This window comes from Hypanus sabinus, chromosome 28 (genome assembly GCF_030144855.1).
Source record: "Hypanus sabinus isolate sHypSab1 chromosome 28, sHypSab1.hap1, whole genome shotgun sequence".
NCBI lineage: Eukaryota > Metazoa > Chordata > Chondrichthyes > Myliobatiformes > Dasyatidae > Hypanus > Hypanus sabinus.
The window spans coordinates 10,051,735-10,071,134 of NC_082733.1; the positions used below are offsets into that span (position 1 = coordinate 10,051,735).

Here is a 19,400-nt window from a genome sequence, read left to right on the forward strand (position 1 = left end):
AGGGGGTTCAGAGAGGATCTAAGGAGGAATTTTTTCACCGGGCTCTGGTTGGGATCTGGAAAATGCTGTCTGAATGGTTGATGGAGGCCGGATCTCTCACAACGTTCATGAGCACTTGAATCACCAAGACAGTGGAAAACTATGAACCAAGTGTGGATAAATGAGATTAGTACAATGTCAAACACAATGTTGTGGGCCTATACTATGCTGTACCGTTCTATGTTCCGGGATCTCCACCGTTCCTGTGGTGCTGTTTCTGGGCTGTTTGACTCTATAGCTCCGTGAGACTTACTGTCATTAGCATTTAATTGAGTTTGTTCCCTGTCCTGAGTGGCGTTATACATCCTTCAGTTCTGCCACGCTTCTGCAGTCACTGGGTCCACTATGTCAGACAGTTTTACCCAAACGGTAAACACACGAGGTCCCATTGACGCTGGAAGTCTACAGTGACACACACAAGACACTGGAGGAACTCAGCGGGTCAGGCAGCATCTACGGAGGGGAATAAAAAGACGAAGTTTCAGGCCGAGCTCTGTCAGCGGGGCAAGCAGACAGAATGAGGAGCTGGGGGAGGGGAAGGAATACAAGCTGGCAGGTGACAGGTGGGACCAGGTGGAAGGGAAGGTAGCTGTGTGGGGGAGGGGGGATAAAGTAGGAAACTGGAAGAGGTAAAGAGTGAACAGCAGTAAATTTTACCCAAATTCTCTCCTCGGCCACTCAGCAACTAACAACGTTCCATTTTGGAAGGACAAATGAAGACAGGACTTTTACATTGAACAGAAGAGCCTTGGGTAGTTGTAAAACAGAGAGACTTTGGAGTGCAGGAGCACAGTTTTCACCGTGGAATCACAGGTCGATGCGGCGGTGAAGGAGGCTTCGCTTTTATCGTGCAAGGCACTGAGCACAGGAGTTGAACGGTTGCATTCGAAGAATCCAAACTACGTTTATTATCAAAGTCTGTGTGCAGCATACATCTCTGAGATTCGTCTTCCCACAGACAGCCACGAAACAAAGAAACTCCATGGAACCCGTTCAAAGAGAAACATCAAGCCCCAATACGCAAAAAGAAATAGTGCAAACAGCAACAAGAAAGAATGAGTAGAAACACAGAGTATAAACCACAAAGACGAAAGAGTCTATATTCGCCTCAGCTCACTGCTCGTTATCTGCAGTGCGCCCCGATACGAAGTCGCCCAAAAATAGCAACAGGAGAAGGAGTGACCAGAAAGCAGAAGACACATCATAGCATGAATTACAGTCCAATCCACAAACAGCGTCGCTGAAACCGTGCTCTGGCACCATGGCATCGAGGGAGAGAGAGAGATCGCTCAGAAGCTGGCAACTTCCTTCAGGAGCAGCGAGTGAGAGGCAGAGAGAGACGGTCACACGGCCACATTCTCTGGCAGCAGCGAGTGAGAGGCTGGTAGAGGGCACTGAACATTCACTTGCTTTTTGTATTTACCTTGATGTTTTCAATTTCCCTCGATGCTCGAGTCCTGTCTCCAAGCTTCTTGCTCTCAAGGAGACCACTCTCCTCCTGAAGCCCTCTTGGAGGCAGCAAAGCCTGAATTGGCCCCAAAACACACCATCAGTCAGTAGATCGCAGTTGTGAGTGTACAAGACATTGGTGGGGCCACACTTGCAATATTGTCTTCACTTTGGTCACTCTGTGATTAAACTGGAAACAGGATATGAAATATTTACAAGGATATTACCGGAACTCAGGGTACTGAGTTATAGGGAGAGCTTAGACAGGCTGGGCCTTTACTCCTTGGATTCCTCATGGAAATAAATGAAATTAGGAGGGGGTAGGTAATGTGTGTGGTCTTCTTTACAGGGTTGCTGAACTGAAAACTAGAAGTTTGAGGTGAAAGGTTTAATAACGACCTTAGGGACATTTTATTTACACAGAAAGTGGCATTGTATGTTACAGCTGCCAGAGGCTGAGGTATGTTAGATACAATTAAGAAGTGGAACATGGGTGACAAGAGTTTAGAGAGATATGGGCCAAGCATTGGGAGATAACTTAAATGTGCGTCTTGGTCTTCCCAGGCAAGAATGGGCTGAAGGGCCTTTCTTCATACTGTACAACTCTATGAATCTATGAAGGTCTGATCATCTCAGCTGTTTGCTGATTGAGTCATCCTGACCAGCGTTCACCAACCATTCCTAAAGCCCCTGACTGCACGTGACCAGCCTTCACCAACCATTCCTAAAGCCCCTGACTGCACGTGACCAGCATTCACCAACCATTCCTAAAGCCCCTGACTGCACGTGACCAGCATTCACCAACCATTCCTAAAGCCCCTGACTGCACGTGACCAGCATTCACCAACCATTCCTAAAGCCCCTGACTGCACGTGACCAGCATTCACCAACCATTCCTAAAGCCCCTGACTGCACGTGACCAGCATTCACCAACCATTCCTAAAGCCCCTGACTGCACGTGACCAGCCTTCAGCTCCTAAAGCCCCTGACTGCACGTGACCAGCATTCACCAACCATTCCTAAAGCCCCTGACTGCACCTGACCAGCCTACAGCTCCTAAAGCCCCTGACTGCACGTGACCAGCCTACAGCTCCTAAAGCCCCTGACTGCACGTGACCAGCCTACAGCTCCTAAAGCCCCTGACTGCACGTGACCAGCCTTCAGCTCCTAAAGCCCCTGACTGCACGTGACCAGCATTCACCAACCATTCCTAAAGCCCCTGACTGCACGTGACCAGCCTTCAGCTCCTAAAGCCCCTGACTGCACGTGACCAGCCTACAGCTCCTAAAGCCCCTGACTGCACGTGACCAGCCTACAGCTCCTAAAGCCCCTGACTGCACGTGACCAGCCTACAGCTCCTAAAGCCCCTGACTGCACGTGACCAGCCTTCAGCTCCTAAAGCCCCTGACTGCACGTGACCAGCATTCACCAACCATTCCTAAAGCCCCTGACTGCACGTGACCAGCCTTCAGCTCCTAAAGCCCCTGACTGCACGTGACCGGCCTTCAGCTCCTAAAGCCCCTGACTGCACGTGACCAGCCTACAGCTCCTAAAGCCCCTGACTGCACGTGACCAGCCTTCAGCTCCTAAAGCCCCTGACTGCACGTGACCAGCATTCACCAACCATTCCTAAAGCCCCTGACTGCACGTGACCAGCCTTCAGCTCCTAAAGCCCCTGACTGCACGTGACCAGCCTACAGCTCCTAAAGCCCCTGACTGCACGTGACCAGCCTTCAGCTCCTAAAGCCCCTGACTGCACGTGACCAGCCTTCAGCTCCTAAAGCCCCTGACTGCACGTGACCAGCCTACAGCTCCTAAAGCCCCTGACTGCACGTGACCAGCCTACAGCTCCTAAAGCCCCTGACTGCACGTGACCAGCCTACAGCTCCTAAAGCCCCTGACTGCACGTGACCAGCCTACAGCTCCTAAAGCCCCTGACTGCACGTGACCAGCCTTCAGCTCCTAAAGCCCCTGACTGCACGTGACCAGCCTACAGCTCCTAAAGCCCCTGACTGCACGTGACCAGCCTACAGCTCCTAAAGCCCCTGACTGCACGTGACCAGCCTTCAGCTCCTAAAGCCCCTGACTGCACGTGACCAGCATTCACCAACCATTCCTAAAGCCCCTGACTGCACGTGACCAGCCTTCAGCTCCTAAAGCCCCTGACTGCACGTGACCGGCCTTCAGCTCCTAAAGCCCCTGACTGCACGTGACCAGCCTACAGCTCCTAAAGCCCCTGACTGCACGTGACCAGCCTTCAGCTCCTAAAGCCCCTGACTGCACGTGACCAGCATTCACCAACCATTCCTAAAGCCCCTGACTGCACGTGACCAGCCTTCAGCTCCTAAAGCCCCTGACTGCACGTGACCAGCCTACAGCTCCTAAAGCCCCTGACTGCACGTGACCAGCCTTCAGCTCCTAAAGCCCCTGACTGCACGTGACCAGCCTTCAGCTCCTAAAGCCCCTGACTGCACGTGACCAGCCTACAGCTCCTAAAGCCCCTGACTGCACGTGACCAGCCTACAGCTCCTAAAGCCCCTGACTGCACGTGACCAGCCTACAGCTCCTAAAGCCCCTGACTGCACGTGACCAGCCTACAGCTCCTAAAGCCCCTGACTGCACGTGACCAGCCTTCAGCTCCTAAAGCCCCTGACTGCACGTGACCAGCCTACAGCTCCTAAAGCCCCTGACTGCACGTGACCAGCCTACAGCTCCTAAATCCCCTGACTGCACGTGACCAGCCTTCAGCTCCTAAAGCCCCTGACTGCACGTGACCAGCATTCACCAACCATTCCTAAAGCCCCTGACTGCACGTGACCAGCCTTCAGCTCCTAAAGCCCCTGACTGCACGTGACCAGCCTACAGCTCCTAAAGCCCCTGACTGCACGTGACCAGCCTTCAGCTCCTAAAGCCCCTGACTGCACGTGACCAGCCTACAGCTCCTAAAGCCCCTGACTGCACGTGACCAGCCTACAGCTCCTAAAGCCCCTGACTGCACGTGACCAGCCTACAGCTCCTAAAGCCCCTGACTGCACGTGACCAGCCTACAGCTCCTAAAGCCCCTGACTGCACGTGACCAGCCTACAGCTCCGACATTGTCGGAGCAAAGTGCTCTTTCAGTGCTTCGTTCTGTCTTGGTATGATCGCTCTTTTCTCGCTCCTGGCAGTAGGAGAATTCGTATGGTTGTCAGAAATGTCATTACCCTTCTACTCCTCCGTGTCCGGCCATGGCGTGACATCCCGTAAATACTTCTCTGTTCCTTGTCCTCTCTATGATCTGGTTCACCCTCAGGAACTTATTCTCTCATTCCACGTACAAGGTGAATTGCTGAATCTCTCCATCACTGCTGCTGCACTGAGGGAGCCCTGTCCTCTATTATCTCTCTCAGATGAAAGTCAGCAACCTCATGTTCCGCTCTGATACCCGTATTTTTGTGTTGCTGGGGACAGAGGTGCCAGCAACACATTCCTCACTGAAGGCATTCACACTCAGCTGATAACAATGCCGGGTAAGTTCATAGATAGGAAGGATTTAGAGGAAGACGGGGAGAATGCTGGCAATTGGGGTGTCTGGTGGGCACCATGGTTGGTAAGGATAGATGGGCCAAAGGACCTTTACTGTGCTTTATTACTCTATGACTGTCTTTTGTAAACAGTCATACTACCCACTACACACTGTTATTAAAGTTTATTTATATTGTATTACCTTTCTTAGACTATCAGTCCCTTTGCCGTTATTCTTCTTTAATCTTTAAAGTCTTCTTTAGTCTCTGTCACAAACCTACACCGCTGTCCTGCCCCTCATTGCCCTGCCCATCCCGGACTCTATTCCCTGCTCTAAACCCCTAATTTTTCCTGGTTCTGAAATACTAGCTCTGCTCCTCTTCTCCAATGACACCACCTGATCTGCCGGGCACACTTACCATCTCCCGTTAGTCCTGGCGCAGGGTTTCGGGCTGAAGTTCCTCCGCGCCCCTCCCCACACAGACCCTGCTGAGCCCCTCCAGCAGATTACTTGTTGCGCCAGCTTACACACATTGTTTTCAGTGAAAATCAGATAAATCCTTTGTTGGACTGAAATTATTTTAACTTCATTGATGAAATCAAATCGGCAGCAATCAGCTTAGAGGGAGATGTAAATTTTGATCTATTACCTTGAGTACTGCTGTCCGCAGTGTCTAAGATACGATCAGCATGCCTATTTCTACAGAGCTGGATCTCAGGAAGTGAATAGATTTCAGATAACAATAGAAAGTACAATAAAGAATTCATGAATAGTATTTCAAAAGCGCTTTCCCAAGATATTCAGCGCTGCCGGTAAATGTAATTATGAAGTTATCTCCAGGACGGTGCGTGAACACTCTTCTCTTTGAACTTTCTGTTTGGAAGTAAAAAGCATTACTGAAGCAGTGATGATTGATTCATTTTGGCTCCTTGCCCAGTGAATATAAACCTTGGCCCTCTTCGAATGGACGGACTGACACAACAGGGAAAGTGCTGGCACTGCAGCCTGTTATTTTACCTGGGACTCATGATCAAACGGTGTGGGGCTGAACGGAAGCCCCCACCTCGGCAACGGGCCTCGGCACCCGGCTGTCTGGGATCTCAGCATGGCCGCCAGCTACTTTCCTGACTGATCAGTGAAATTAGAACTCGGAAGAAGGTTAGTAACACAATGGATGAAAAACTGTTAGAAGAAAATGGTTAAGCGTGTCTTTGCCGTAATGTGTGTTTGAAATATTTCTGCTACTGCTTCCTGTGGAAAGCAGATCTTTAACTTCACAGGCATTCCGACAGCAAGTTCAGACTCCAGACTGTGCGAGGCCGGCTGTCAAAACTCTGCCCAACACTACAATTAGGGACGCGGAAGGTATACATTATAAGGCAACGTGACTTGCTTGAAGTCACTGACAGTCTCCGTGACTAAGCTGACGACAAGACTCGCTGTTTCGGAACCTCTGTTGGCGAATTCTCAGGAGTAATTGCAATGTCCACAGCTTTTTAAAATTAGAAAGACAGATCAATAAGGTATCACACCTTCTCATTTGGGTTGGCTCACCTGATCCTCCTCACTGTACTAACCTCATGCCATCACTGCATTGCTGGTCCTCCTCACTGTAATACCTCATGCCATCACTCCATTGCGGATCCATTGCTGATCCTCCTCACTGTACTACCTCATGCCATCACTCCATTGCTGATCCTCCTCACTGTAATACCTCATGCCAACACTCCATTGCTGATCCTCCTCACTGTAATACCTCATGCCATCACTCCATTGCTGATCCTCCTCACTGTAATACCTCATGCCATCACTCCATTGCTGATCCTCCTCACTGTAATACCTCATGCCATCACTCCATTGCGGATCCATTGCTGATCCTCCTCACTGTAATACCTCATGCCATCACTCCATTGCGGATCCATTGCTGATACTCCTCACTGTAATACCTCATGCCATCACTCCATTGCGGATCCATTGCTGATACTCCTCACTGTAATACCTCATGCCATCACTCCATTGCTGATCCTCCTCACTGTACTACCTCTTGCCATCACTGCATTGCTGATCCTCCTCACTGTAATACCTCATGCCATCACTCCATTGCTGATCCTCCTCACTGTAATACCTCATGCCATCACTCCATTGCTGATCCTCCTCACTGTAATACCTCATGCCATCACTCCATTGCTGATCCTCCTCAATGTAATACCTCATGCCATCACTCCATTGCTGATCCTCCTCACTGTAATACCTCATGCCATCACTCCATTGCTGATCCTCTTCACTGTAATACCTCATGCCATCACTCCATTGCTGATCCTCCTCAATGTAATACCTCATGCCATCACTCCATTGCTGATCCTCCTCAATGTAATACCTCATGCCATCACTCCATTGCTGATCCTCCTCAATGTAATACCTCATGCCATCACTCCATTGCTGATCCTCTTCACTGTAATACCTCATGCCATCACTCCATTGCTGATCCTCCTCAATGTAATACCTCATGCCATCACTCCATTGCTGATCCTCCTCAATGTAATACCTCATGCCATCACTCCATTGCTGATCCTCCTCACTGTAATACCTCATGCCATCACTCCATTGCTGATCCTCCTCAATGTAATACCTCATGCCATCACTCCATTGCTGATCCTCCTCAATGTAATACCTCATGCCATCACTCCATTGCTGATCCTTTCATCTCAGGTGGCATATCAAGATGGAGGATAAATCACTGCCAGCAGTTCTGTGGTTCTGAGGTGGCTGATGAGGCCAATGAGGAAATCACAACCCCTCCTGAAATGAGGAGGAAGGGGCCTAATGTTGTAGGCAGCTTGGTAGTTGAGGGTTGGTGCATTCCCTCTACCATTTTACCATTTCCCTTTTCTCCTCCCACCCACTGGGGCAGAAGGTAGAAAAGCCAGAAATGTACCCCTGGGGTCAAGGACAGTTTCTACCCCGTTGTTATACAACTTCCAAACAGACTTCTTGTACGATGAAATGGATTCTTGCCCTCGCAGTCCACCTTGTCATGACCTAGAAGCTTATTGTCTGTGTGGACTGCACTTTCTCTGTAACCATATCTTGCATTCTGTTATTGCTTTTGCGTGTGCTGCCTCGATGTACTGATGTCATGAAATGGTCTGCGTGGATAACATGCAAAATACAACTTCTTTCTGTACCTCAGTGCAGGTGACGGTAAGAAACCAATTTGCCAATTCATACTGGACCTCTGTATGGTCCTCAAACGTAGATTCGAGTTTCTCAAAACTATTCCCAATGCTTCCTCTCCACTCTGAGCAGTGAGTCATGGGCTAGGGATTGCCAGGGTTCAAAGGGGATACTACATTTTTCTAAGGGTATCTTAAGAACACCTATGTGTCTTTTTCTTGTAATCACTTCCTGTCATAGAGCACAGCTCTTTAGGAGTCTGATGCCAATCTTGTAAATGGTGGGGGTTGCCTCACAGAGCCAATTATGGATAAATAGGTAGTGTTGGTGATGGTGGCCTGGGAGAGGTCACTGATGTGGGTCATTGCAGTGGATCTGGAAGACGTGTCTCGCTGTTTGGTGGTGCAATTTTCACGAGAACGTTCTGTCGCTGAGCAGCAATCGCTGCTGCCCCATAGCTCATTAGCTTTGTATTGAACTTCAAAAACTATTGCCTTAGTTGGCTAAAGATGTCCTGGTGCACAGATGGTGGTGAATTTGATCAAGGGTGTCTGCCTTTTCTGAGCGATGTCTCCTCAACGCACATTCCCCCTGTTATGAGCAAGAGTGCCGGAGGCAAAAGGGGGAATTGTGGGGTAAAAGGTGGCAGCCCTCACGTATTGAACAGAGATGTTGAAAGGAAAGTTGTTTAAACAAAAGAAAAACATGTCTTTGTTATTTGAGCATTAATGTTTGAGTATAAAAGCCAATCACCTGTAGGCTTCTGTGAAAGAGTGGATGTTAGCTGAGAGTTTGGCTCTTGATGCCTGCCTTGTCAAATAGTGAGGTTGGGCTGACCTTTGTTCTGGAATGGGGGAGATGTTGAACAGTCTCCTGTTAGTCTATTTGTTCCCATCCTCTACTCTTTCTGCAGCTCTTGAGAGAGCTGGTTCCCATTTGCTGCCTGTGAACATCTTTGCTTTCTCTCAGCAAACTATGGATGCTGATAACTGGCTTATCCCCTCCCAGGAAGCTCTGCAATTCCACTTCGCTTTCACTTCTATCAGACTCCAGCTCCATTGCTGCCTCCACCTCAGACACCACCCTCACTTGAATGGAGGGAGACACTCGTACCCTTGTCATCCTTCTCTCACCATTCCAGGTGGAGCACAGTCAGCCAAGCACCATTTTCTGAAGAATTCATGCTCAGTAACATCAGGCAGGTATTATGGGGGGGGGGGGGGGGATTTCAGACTCCTTATTGCTTCCCCATCTGACAAGTAGTCTGCTCAGTTGGGGTCAGTGTAAGGCCTCTCACTACCCCAGGCCGTGACATAGTCCCTCGTTCTGAATATCTCCCTTCAGCTGTAAGATCCTTAACTGTGAGGGCTAACTAGACACATCCTTTTCTCCCACAGACCAAACAGTTCACCTTCCCCATAATCTGGAGGCTCCCTCCCTTTCAAATGTTCGCATCCAAAATGGCAGGGAGAGGTAGCGTTGTTTCAGAGGCGTGACCTGGTTTGCAACAAGCTCACTCGCTGCGGTATCAATACAGATGTTTGTAGTTCCCTCTTCAACCCAAAAGGTGGGCTTAAATGTTGTGTCTTCATCACCCTCCTCCAGGGTGCAATAGATCCCATTCCCCATCGCTGCTTCTGCCTCTGTCTGCCACAAGTACAGCACCCCAGTGAGTCTGTTCCCTCTTGTGTCCAGTTTATTGACATTCCACAGGGCCCTGCACCTCTTGAGCAAGGTGCACTGCTCTGAGAAAATGACAGCACTGGGCCATCGTGATGGGCCACTCTGAAACCAGGCAAGATCTCCTGCCCTTTGCAGTGTGTGATCAGCTGAGATCTCGCTGAACCTGCCTGCACATCCATGTGATTTGGCTGCAGTGAAGTCCAACTGTTATTGACATCTCTCTCTGCTTATTCCTGGGGTCCATGGGAATGATATATCTGCAGGTCCGTCTCCCTCTTGGTGACCATCCCACACTCACAGCATTGGTTCCTTTGTCACACTACATATAAGGTGACATGGCATCTCCTGATCTAAAATGTTCTGAAAATTCTACCTATTTGTTTATATCCTCACCTTGGCTGCATGCTCGGCAGCCATTCCCCGGGTCTGCACAGAACCTTGAAAAAGTCTACCCGAGGAAATCTGCAGATGCTGAAAATTCAAGCAACACACACAAAATGCTGGTGGAACACAGCAGGCCAGGCAGCATCTATAGGGAGAAGCGCTGTCAACGTCTCGGCCCAAAACGTCGACTGCGCTTCTCCCTATTGATGCTGCCTGGCCAGCTGTGTTCCACCAGCATTTTGTGTGTGTTGCTTGAAAAAGTCTGATGTGGTTTGACTAAAATTACTCTTTCACTCTTCTTTCACATGAACCTTTGTCCACAGTTGGCCAATATTACCCCACATATCTCAAATGTCTCATGTTCTCCTTCCTCTTCTTGTCTATCACCACATTCCCCTTCCTGTGACCTTCCTCCAGAACTGGGTGATGTTGCTTGCCCTCAGAGACATTCCAGCTCATTCCATATACAGTAAAGCTCCAGTAACCCAGCACACTGGGGACTTTGCTAGTGCTAGCGAGCAGATTTTCCAGACCATTACTCCTACTAAAAATCAAACACACTTCAATTTCTTTTTTTTTCACTTTTTACACAGTAGTATAATTTTCCAATGAGCCTGGTGAGTTTGAAGGGAGTGGGAAATATAGAAACTCTCCAGAACCTAGTCCAGCTGTAAACCCACCCATGTTCCGGACCTGTTGTGTTACAGACCCCAACTTACTTCCAATCGCATCTAGATCCCAGCCTCGCTATATTCCGAACTCTCCACCGCTCGGCTCTGACCGCACAGCCAGACCCCGGTTCACATCCCAGGATAGTGGGTGAGCTAGAGGTTGGACCAGCAGCACTTCCATACGGTCTGAATTGGAATTTCACCACATGTATTTCTCTGTTTCCTTCCAACTGCCTCAAGGCCAGCAACATCCTGAAGGGCGTCATGGCTGGAGGTTCATTTCTCGTTGCTGATGCATAGACAAGTAAACAGAACTTCCTTCACTGAAGGCAGCAGGCTTCAACCAGACAGCGGTATCACGTAATAGAGATTTGTTACAGATACCATGCGCACATAGACATGGAACGCTGGTTTACACCTGTATACTACTGCAGGCGAGGTTTTCATGCCAAGAGAATGAAAACCTTGAAGGGATATTTTAATCTGAGATTCTCAAGAGCTGGTCCTTGACCACTCAAAGCAGAGAAGGGGCACTCAGGATGTCATTTACAATCTCAAAACTGTGCACTGGGGACACACAAAACCTTGTGTAAGCAGCAGAGGGCACACGTCGCCTCAGAAGCTAACCACATCACCTCCCACCCTGACAGCTCCTGCGCCAACTGTGCACAAATCTACGGTTCCCACTTTGGCTCATCATTCAACTTTCACAGACCTGGAAACAAGTTGTCTTCAATCTCAAGCCTGTGTGCAAGAAGAATATTCAACTCTGAGGGAGAATTCAGGATGAAATGGGAAATCATTTGCATTCAGAATAAAAGAGATTACATCCTTATTTACAAACGAGGGAAAAGTAAAGCAAATCAGTGGGTGAGAAAATTGATGAATATTAACATCACTGCCCCTGGAGAACTGGTCCCTGTTTTCTGAAAAGCAGATTGCACCACTCAACAATTCAGGAACAGCTTCTTTCCCTCTGTCATCTGATTTCTGAATAGACATCGAACCCATGAACACTATTTTTTATTTCCTATTTTTGCACTGTTTATTTAACTACCTAATATATTTATGTACTTAGTGTCATTCATATTTTTCTCTATTATTGTGTATCACAATGTACTGCTGCCAGAAAGTCAACAGATGCCGGTGATATTAAACCTGATTCTGACTCTAAATGGATACAGAGAGAAAGACTGAATGAGAGGGATGGATGAAGTACATTTTGAGAACTGGACTTGTTCTCGCAGGAAAGTGGGGTTGTGATGAAAAGATAACTGTAAGCTCCTGGTAACGTTGACTCCGAGAATAGGCTAGGACCGGGCTCCCATCACACGGCTGCAGAGGATAAATTCAAACCCGAATCAGGAAACATTTTCAATGACAACATGATTCCTCTATAGAAACAGCCCCCAGGGGAGACGGGGGAAGCAGCTGGTGTTAATTCATTCAAAAAACAAATTAGATTTCTGTTTAGAAAATAATGATTATTGTACAATCAAAGAAGAATGTGAGGCGTGACATGAGGGACACGAGACGTGATTAGGAAGAACATTGGGCCAGTGGGGAAACAGTCCCGCTGTGCCTGGATCTGCTGCAGACTTACACGGAGAGATTTATTACATGATTAGTCAATAACTCTATTCTTATTTTAGCATGGAACAACCAGAATGCTGGAAATCAATCTTGATAGACATTTATCATATCACGGCTCCCATCCCTGCAGTGTTGGAGGCTAGGGGAGGCCTGGTAGCAGTATATAAAATTATGATATGACCACCATCACCCACTACTTTCTCACTGTTACCATCAGGTAGTGGGTACAGGAGCCTGAAGGCACACACTCAACGATTCAGGAACAGCTTCTTCCCCTCTGCCCTCAGGGAGGGGGTACAGGAGCCTGAAGGCACACACTCAGCGATTCGGGAACAGCTTCTTCCCCTCTGCCCTCAGGGAGGAGGGACAGGAGCCTGAAGGCACACACTCAGCGATTTGGGAACAGCTTCTTCCCCTCTGCCCTCAGGGAAGGGGTACAGGAGCCTGAAGGCACACACTCAGCGATTCAGGAACAGCTTCTTCCCCTCTGCCCTCAGGGAGGGGGTACAGAAGCCTGAAGGCACACACTCAGCGATTCAGGAACAGCTTCTTCCCCTCTGCCCTCAGGGAGGAGGTGCAGGAGCCTGAAGGCACACACTCAGCGATTCAGGAACAGCTTCTTCCCCTCTGCCCTCAGGGAGGAGGTGCAGGAGTCTGAAGGCACACACTCAGCGATTCAGGAACAGCTTCTTCCCCTCCACCTTCCAATATTTGAATAGGCATTGAGCCCACAATCACAACGTCACTACTTCATAATTTTTAAAATTTCTGTACTACTTATTTAATTTAACTATTTATATATATACTTTCTGTAATTCACATTTATTTTCTCTATTATCATCTATTGCATTGTACTGCTGCTGCGGAGTTAACAAATTTCACAACATTTGACGGTGACATTAAACCAGATTCTGACTCGGCCAGGGTAGGTGATTCTGAATTTTTCCCTGGGTGAAAATGTCAAACACTGTAGGGCATAGGCTGAAGGTGAGAGTGGGGAGGCTTAAGGGAAATTTGCAAGGCAAGTTATTCACAAAGAAAGTGAATAGGGGCCTGGAGCAGGTTGCAAGGGAGGTGGTGGAAGCAGGTATGAGAGCAGGTGAACAGGCAGGGACTAGAGGGATATTGACCAAGTACAGATGTATGGGATCAGGTAGATTGGTCAGAACAGACATGATGGGCTGAATGGCCTGTTCCTGTGCAATATTGTTCCATGTTCTACAACTATTTTTCCTATTTTTACTGGTCTTGTCATCATTATTTTTGTATTGCGTATGGATTTAACATAAATGATACACTTGATTCTTAAAAGGCTTCTCCATCAGTGTTTACCTTCACATCCTGGCTACAAGAATATCATTGCTAGAACCAAGTATAGCATGGGATTGAGCAGCGGGAACTAAGTCTCAAGTTAAGGCAAAGGGTGGCATCTCAGGAACCTGGAAGGATAGGGAATGTACAGAGTAGCTGACCTCTCAGGACTGAGCAGATATCATCTGAAGGTGAGAAGCAAGTGTGAATATGTTTCAAATGTTCTTTCTGAGCAACCATGTGGAGCAAGAGTGGATGCACGGGCCTTACTGGTAAGTGTTCTCCTCCGTGGGTGGACTTCCAGCGTGCCCCAGACAATACACCAGCCACTGGCCACAGTTCCCACCGTCCCACCGTCCATCAACAGGGTGCACTGGAGGGTGCTGCCTTGGGTGAAATGCTTTACTCCACTGAGTTGGATTGGCCGGGTTTGTCTTCCTTGGAGTGGAAGAGGTTGAAGGGGAGCCCTTATTAAATATGCAAAATTATGAAGGGCATGGCTCGGAGGAGAGTCAGAAACTAAACACCTGAGGGCAGAGATTTAGGGTAAAGGAAAAGGTTAGAAAGTTTAGAGAGGATCTGAAGAGGGTTGTTATCACCCCTGGGGTTATTGGAATGTGAAATGTGCTGCCTGAGCAGGTGAAGGAGGAGGTCCCCTCACTACACTTGAATGGCCGGGACATAGAAGGCTTCAGGCCAAGTGCTGGTAGAAGGATTTGTGTGGGTGAGAACGAACATGGTGAGTAACATGGCCTATTACTGTACTGCATGGCCATTCACATGCATCTCCAGCATTGTGCATTTTCCTCCAGTTTCTTGGCCAGGGATCTGGGCATTCATCTTCTGGGAGGCGTAGTACTGCAGTGGTTAGTGTGGTGTTATTACAACGGCAGTGATCAGGGTTCAATTCCCATTGCTGTCCGTAGGAAATCCGTACGTTCTCCCTCTGACTGTGTGGGTTTCCTCTGGGTGCTCTGTTTCCTCCCACATTCCGGGGGTAGTAAGTTGTGGGCAAGTGGGTACCAGAAACATGACACTTGGTGCCCAGCACATCCAGAACATGTCCCTACCCTAGAAATTACTCGGCTTACCTATCACCCTCTATTTTCCTAAGCTCCATGTACCTATCCAAAAGTCTCCTAAAAGACCCTATCGTATCTGCCTCCACCACTGTTGCCGGCAGCCCATTCCATGCACTCACCATTCTCTGAGTAAAAAAACTTACCCCTGACTTCTTACCCCTGACTTACAGGGAATTATGCAATTCCCTGTAAATTTTGCTTAAGAGATTGAAGAGGCATTAGTAATGACATTTCAAGAATCACCAGATTCTGGAATGGTTCTGGAGGACTGAAAAAATTGCAAATGTCACTCCACTCTTCAAGAAGGGATGGATGCAGAACAAAGGAAATTATAGGCCAGTTAGCCTGACCGCAGTGGTTGGGAAGACGCTGGAGTTGATTGTCAAGGGTGAGGTCGCGGGGTACTTGGATGCACATGATAAAGTAGGCCAAAGTCAGCATTAAGGGAGAATTTTGTCTGACGGATGGATTGGAATTCTTTGAAGTAAAAACAGGAGGATTGGTAGATGTTATTATGTATTTGGATTTTCAGAAGACGTTTGACAAGGTGCCACATAAGAGCCCATGATATTACAGGAAAGATACCAGCATGGATAGAGAATTGGCTGATTGGTAGAATGCAGAGAGTGGGAATAAAGGAAGCTTTCTCTGATTGGTTGACAGTGACTAGTGATGTTCTGCAGGGGTTGGTGTTGAGACTGTTTCTTTTTATGTTATATGTCAATGATTTGGATGATGGTCAAATTTGCAGAAGATATAAAAAAGGTGGAGGGACAGGTAGTATTGAGGAAGTAGGAAGCCTGTAGAAGAATTTAGTCAGATTAGGAGAATGGGCAAAGAAATGACAAATGGAATACAGTGTTAGGAAGTGTATGATCATGCACTTTGGGGAAGGAATAAAAGCATAGACCATTTTCTAAACTGACAGAAAATTTAAAAATCCAAGGTGCAAAGGGATTGAGAGTCCTCATGCAGGATTCCCTGAAGTTTAACTTGCAAGTTGAGTTAATGGTGAGGAGGGTATGTGCAATGTTAGCATTCATTCAGGGAGGACTAGAATATAAACACAAGGATGTAATGATGAGGCTTTATAAGCCCCTGGTGAGGCCTCACATGGAGTATTTTGAGCAGTTTTGGGCTCCTCGTCTAAGAAAGGATGTGCTGACATCAGAGAGGGTTCAGAGAAGGTTTACAACAATGATTCTGGGGATGAAAGGATCATTGTATGAAGAGCGTTTGATAGTTCTGAGCCTGTACTCGCTGAAATTTAGAAGAACGAGGGGATAGTTCATTGAAACCTATCAAATATTGAGTGACCTAGATAGAGTGGATGTGGAGAGGATGTTTTCTATAATGAGTGAGTCTAGGAACAGAGATGAGAATGAATTTCTTTAGCCAGAATGTGGTGAGTCTGTGGAATTCGTTTCCACAGGCAGTTGTGGAGGCCAGGTCATTGGGTACATTTAAAGCAGAGTTTGATAGGTTCTTGATTAGTCAGAGTGTGAAAGTAACAGGAGAAGGCAGGAAAAGGGGATTGAAAATGGATCAGCCATGATGAAATGGTGGAGGAAGCTCAATGGACCAAATGGCCTAATTCAGCTCCAATCTCTTATGGTTGTATAAGTAGACATTATAAAAATATAGTTACTTCTTTATATAATCCTGAATTAAAATTAACATTCCTTTTTATTTGAAGGAATTTCAGGATGGGAGCAGTGACAAGCCAGCCTGATGAAAGATGTCCAAAGCAATGGAGAATGCGACCCCTGAACCAGTTTATGTCGACGTGGACAAAGGATTGACATTGGCCTGCTTTGTCTTCCTGTGCCTCTTCCTAATCGTGATGATTGTCCGATGTGCTAAGGTGATCATGGACCCGTACAGTGCCATCCCTACATCCACGTGGGAAGAACAGCACCTCGATGACTGATGACAATGCCAGGGCTGAGGAGATCCCCGGATTCCTCCACGTGCAGCCGGGACGGAATCCTGTGCTTCTGGGTCTTTGGGAGAGAACTGAACCATTTACCAAGCTGAATATTAGAATTCTGTGGAAGTGTTTACTGAAAATTGCATGTGAATAAGTGCCTCACTGAAATGTTGTGATTGTCTCAAATGACCTTTGTGTTGATATTGTGCGATGCACTGAATCAATAGAACCATATATTCGGCGCACTTCGTCTGTTGTCTTAGGGTAGCATAGGATAAACACAAGTCAATTATCTGCAATCAAATATAAAAATAACATATAATGAAGTCTTGGCCTATGCCTGCTAAATTCTATGGTCAAGATTCCTAGTACTTTCTATAAGCAATATCTAGTGAAGATATCAGTTTAGAATGCTTTGTAGCAAACGTGCCTACCTTAATTCTAGTAAGGTGAGGGAGTGTGATGAGAATCAGACTTGTTAATGAAAAATGTTTACAATCATTGGTGCTTCTCGACTTGTAACCTTGCTCTCATTACAGCCTCACTTGCTAATTTTCTCAAGAAGATTTGCTTCCTGTTTCTGACTGTAAGTCTCAGCAGATGAATGATTGAGCAACTCCCTCCATTATAACCCACTTGGCTAATCAGATCATTGACCCTGGACTACATCACGTTGTTATACTGAACATCCATTTTGTGTGAAAGAGCAAACAGCCCTGTATTGTGAGCCACTTTGCCATCCTAACTCCAACACCAATGCCAGTATTTAACAAGCATAATAAAGGCAATTTTAAAACTTTCAACGTGAGTCCATCATTAAATGGTAGCAATTTGTTCATTCTGAGGGCATTTTCCCACATTTCCAGTGGCTTCACTGGGCTCGGTTAGTTCTTCCCTGTTATGATTTGTATTTAGAATGGCTTGTGAATCTCAGAGTTTACAGCAGTTCTTTCCAAAAGGCTACATGCATAAACACTATTCACCTGGTTTTACCTGGTGTGTATATTTTACTGCAGTGCAGTGTATTGTGCCCTTGAGTTGTCACAGTGAACATGATGGTTGTCGTGCCACTGTGTCTAAGTGCCCCTGTGGTCATGAAGGCACAAAATGGTCTCTCAATGACTCAACAACATCTTGCTTTGAAACATTTTCATCTAATTATGAACAATGAAAGAGAATGTCCACTTTGAGTACTGTCAGTCGTCCAAGTTCTGCCTGAAACTCCTTCTGTTCAAACATCGAAATGTTGCTGTCATCTGTTTGACCATAAACTTCCCTGACACAAAAGAAACAGCATTTTAACTGTAACTTAAAAATGCATTCCTTCTTATGCTTCAGAGTGGAGATTTTTGTGTGGTTGTACTGTCCGAGTGAAAATTATTTTATCACAAAACATAAATTCTAGTTCCAAAGCAAATTTCAACAAATACCAGAAATCTGAAATGAAAAGGGAAAATGCTGGAAGTGCTCAGCAAGTTTGACTATCACCTTCTGCTTCCTCCCAGTGAGCCAATTATAAATACAAAGCACTGTCTCTCCCTGTAGCCAGTGGAGACCAGCCCCTTTGACCAGCCTGTGGGAGCTTACCAAAGGCCTTGCTAGAGTCCATATAGACAACATCCACTACCCTATCCTTATCCACCCTCTTGGTTGCCATGTTAACTGTCCCAAAGCCTTGTCTACCCTTTTGGAAGCCATGCTGACCATCCCAAATAAGACACTGGCTCTCCAGACATTGGTAGATCCTGTCCTTCAGAACCGATGTTTATTTGTGCTACTCTTTTTAAATAAATGGTAGTACATTAGTCACTCTCTAGTCCTCCAGAATCAGGTTTAAAATCATTGGCATATGTTATGAAATATGTTGTTGTGGGTTTGAGATGTGCCCGGCCACACAGTTGCGGCTGTAAAGAGAGTGGTGCGCTAAGCATGCATCCTTGAGATGCACCAGTGTCGATCGTCAGCGAGGAGGAGATGTTACTTCTGCACTGACTGTGATCTCCCAGTGAGGAAGTCAAGGATCCAGTTCCAGAGGGAGATACAGGGGCCCAGGTTTTGGAGCTTGTTGATTTGTACTGAGTGTTGAATGCTGAGCTGTGTCAATAAACAGTAGCCTGATGTAAGTGATTCAAGGTGATTCAAGGTGATTCAAGGTGATTCAAGGCCGAGTGAACAGCCATTGAGATTGTATCCACTGTAGACCGAATGTGGAGAGAGGCAAATGGCAGTGGGTCCACGTCCTTGCTTAGACAGGAGTTGATTCTGGCCATGAGCAACATCTCAAAGCATTTCATCACAGTAGGTGTGAGTACCAGTGGTTGATAATCATTGAGGCATCTCACCTTGGTCTTCTTGGACACTGGTGTGATTGTCACCCTTTTGAAGCAGGTGGGGACCTCTGACTGCAGCAGTGAGAGATTGAAGATGTCCTCGAGCGCTCCCACCAGCTGGTTGGCACAAGTTTTCAGACCCCTACCAGGTGCACCATCAGATGCCTTATGAGGATTCATCTCATGAAAGATGTTCTGATGTCAACCTCCAAGGCAGAGATTACAGGATCACCAGATGATGCAGGGATT

General features: G+C 47.1%; 1 protein-coding gene across 6 annotated transcripts in view; it reads left to right on the top strand.

The window, feature by feature from the left end:
• Positions 1-17,600, top strand: part of LOC132382418 (cortexin domain-containing 1 protein) — a 76,716-nt gene extending 59,116 nt beyond the window's left edge. For 4 of the 6 annotated variants that reach the window (XM_059952589.1, XM_059952592.1, XM_059952593.1 and 1 more), the window contains exon 2: positions 16,588-17,600. In XM_059952589.1, the coding sequence (XP_059808572.1) occupies positions 16,630-16,821 (192 nt within the window). In that variant the 5' untranslated portion in view covers positions 16,588-16,629 and the 3' untranslated portion in view covers positions 16,822-17,600. Of the gene's footprint in view, positions 1-5,965; positions 6,152-11,472; positions 13,424-16,587 lie in introns of those variants that run through there. The other 2 variants (XM_059952588.1, XM_059952591.1) reach the window with 2 other exon arrangements.
• The last annotated feature ends 1,800 nt before the right edge of the window (positions 17,601-19,400 follow it).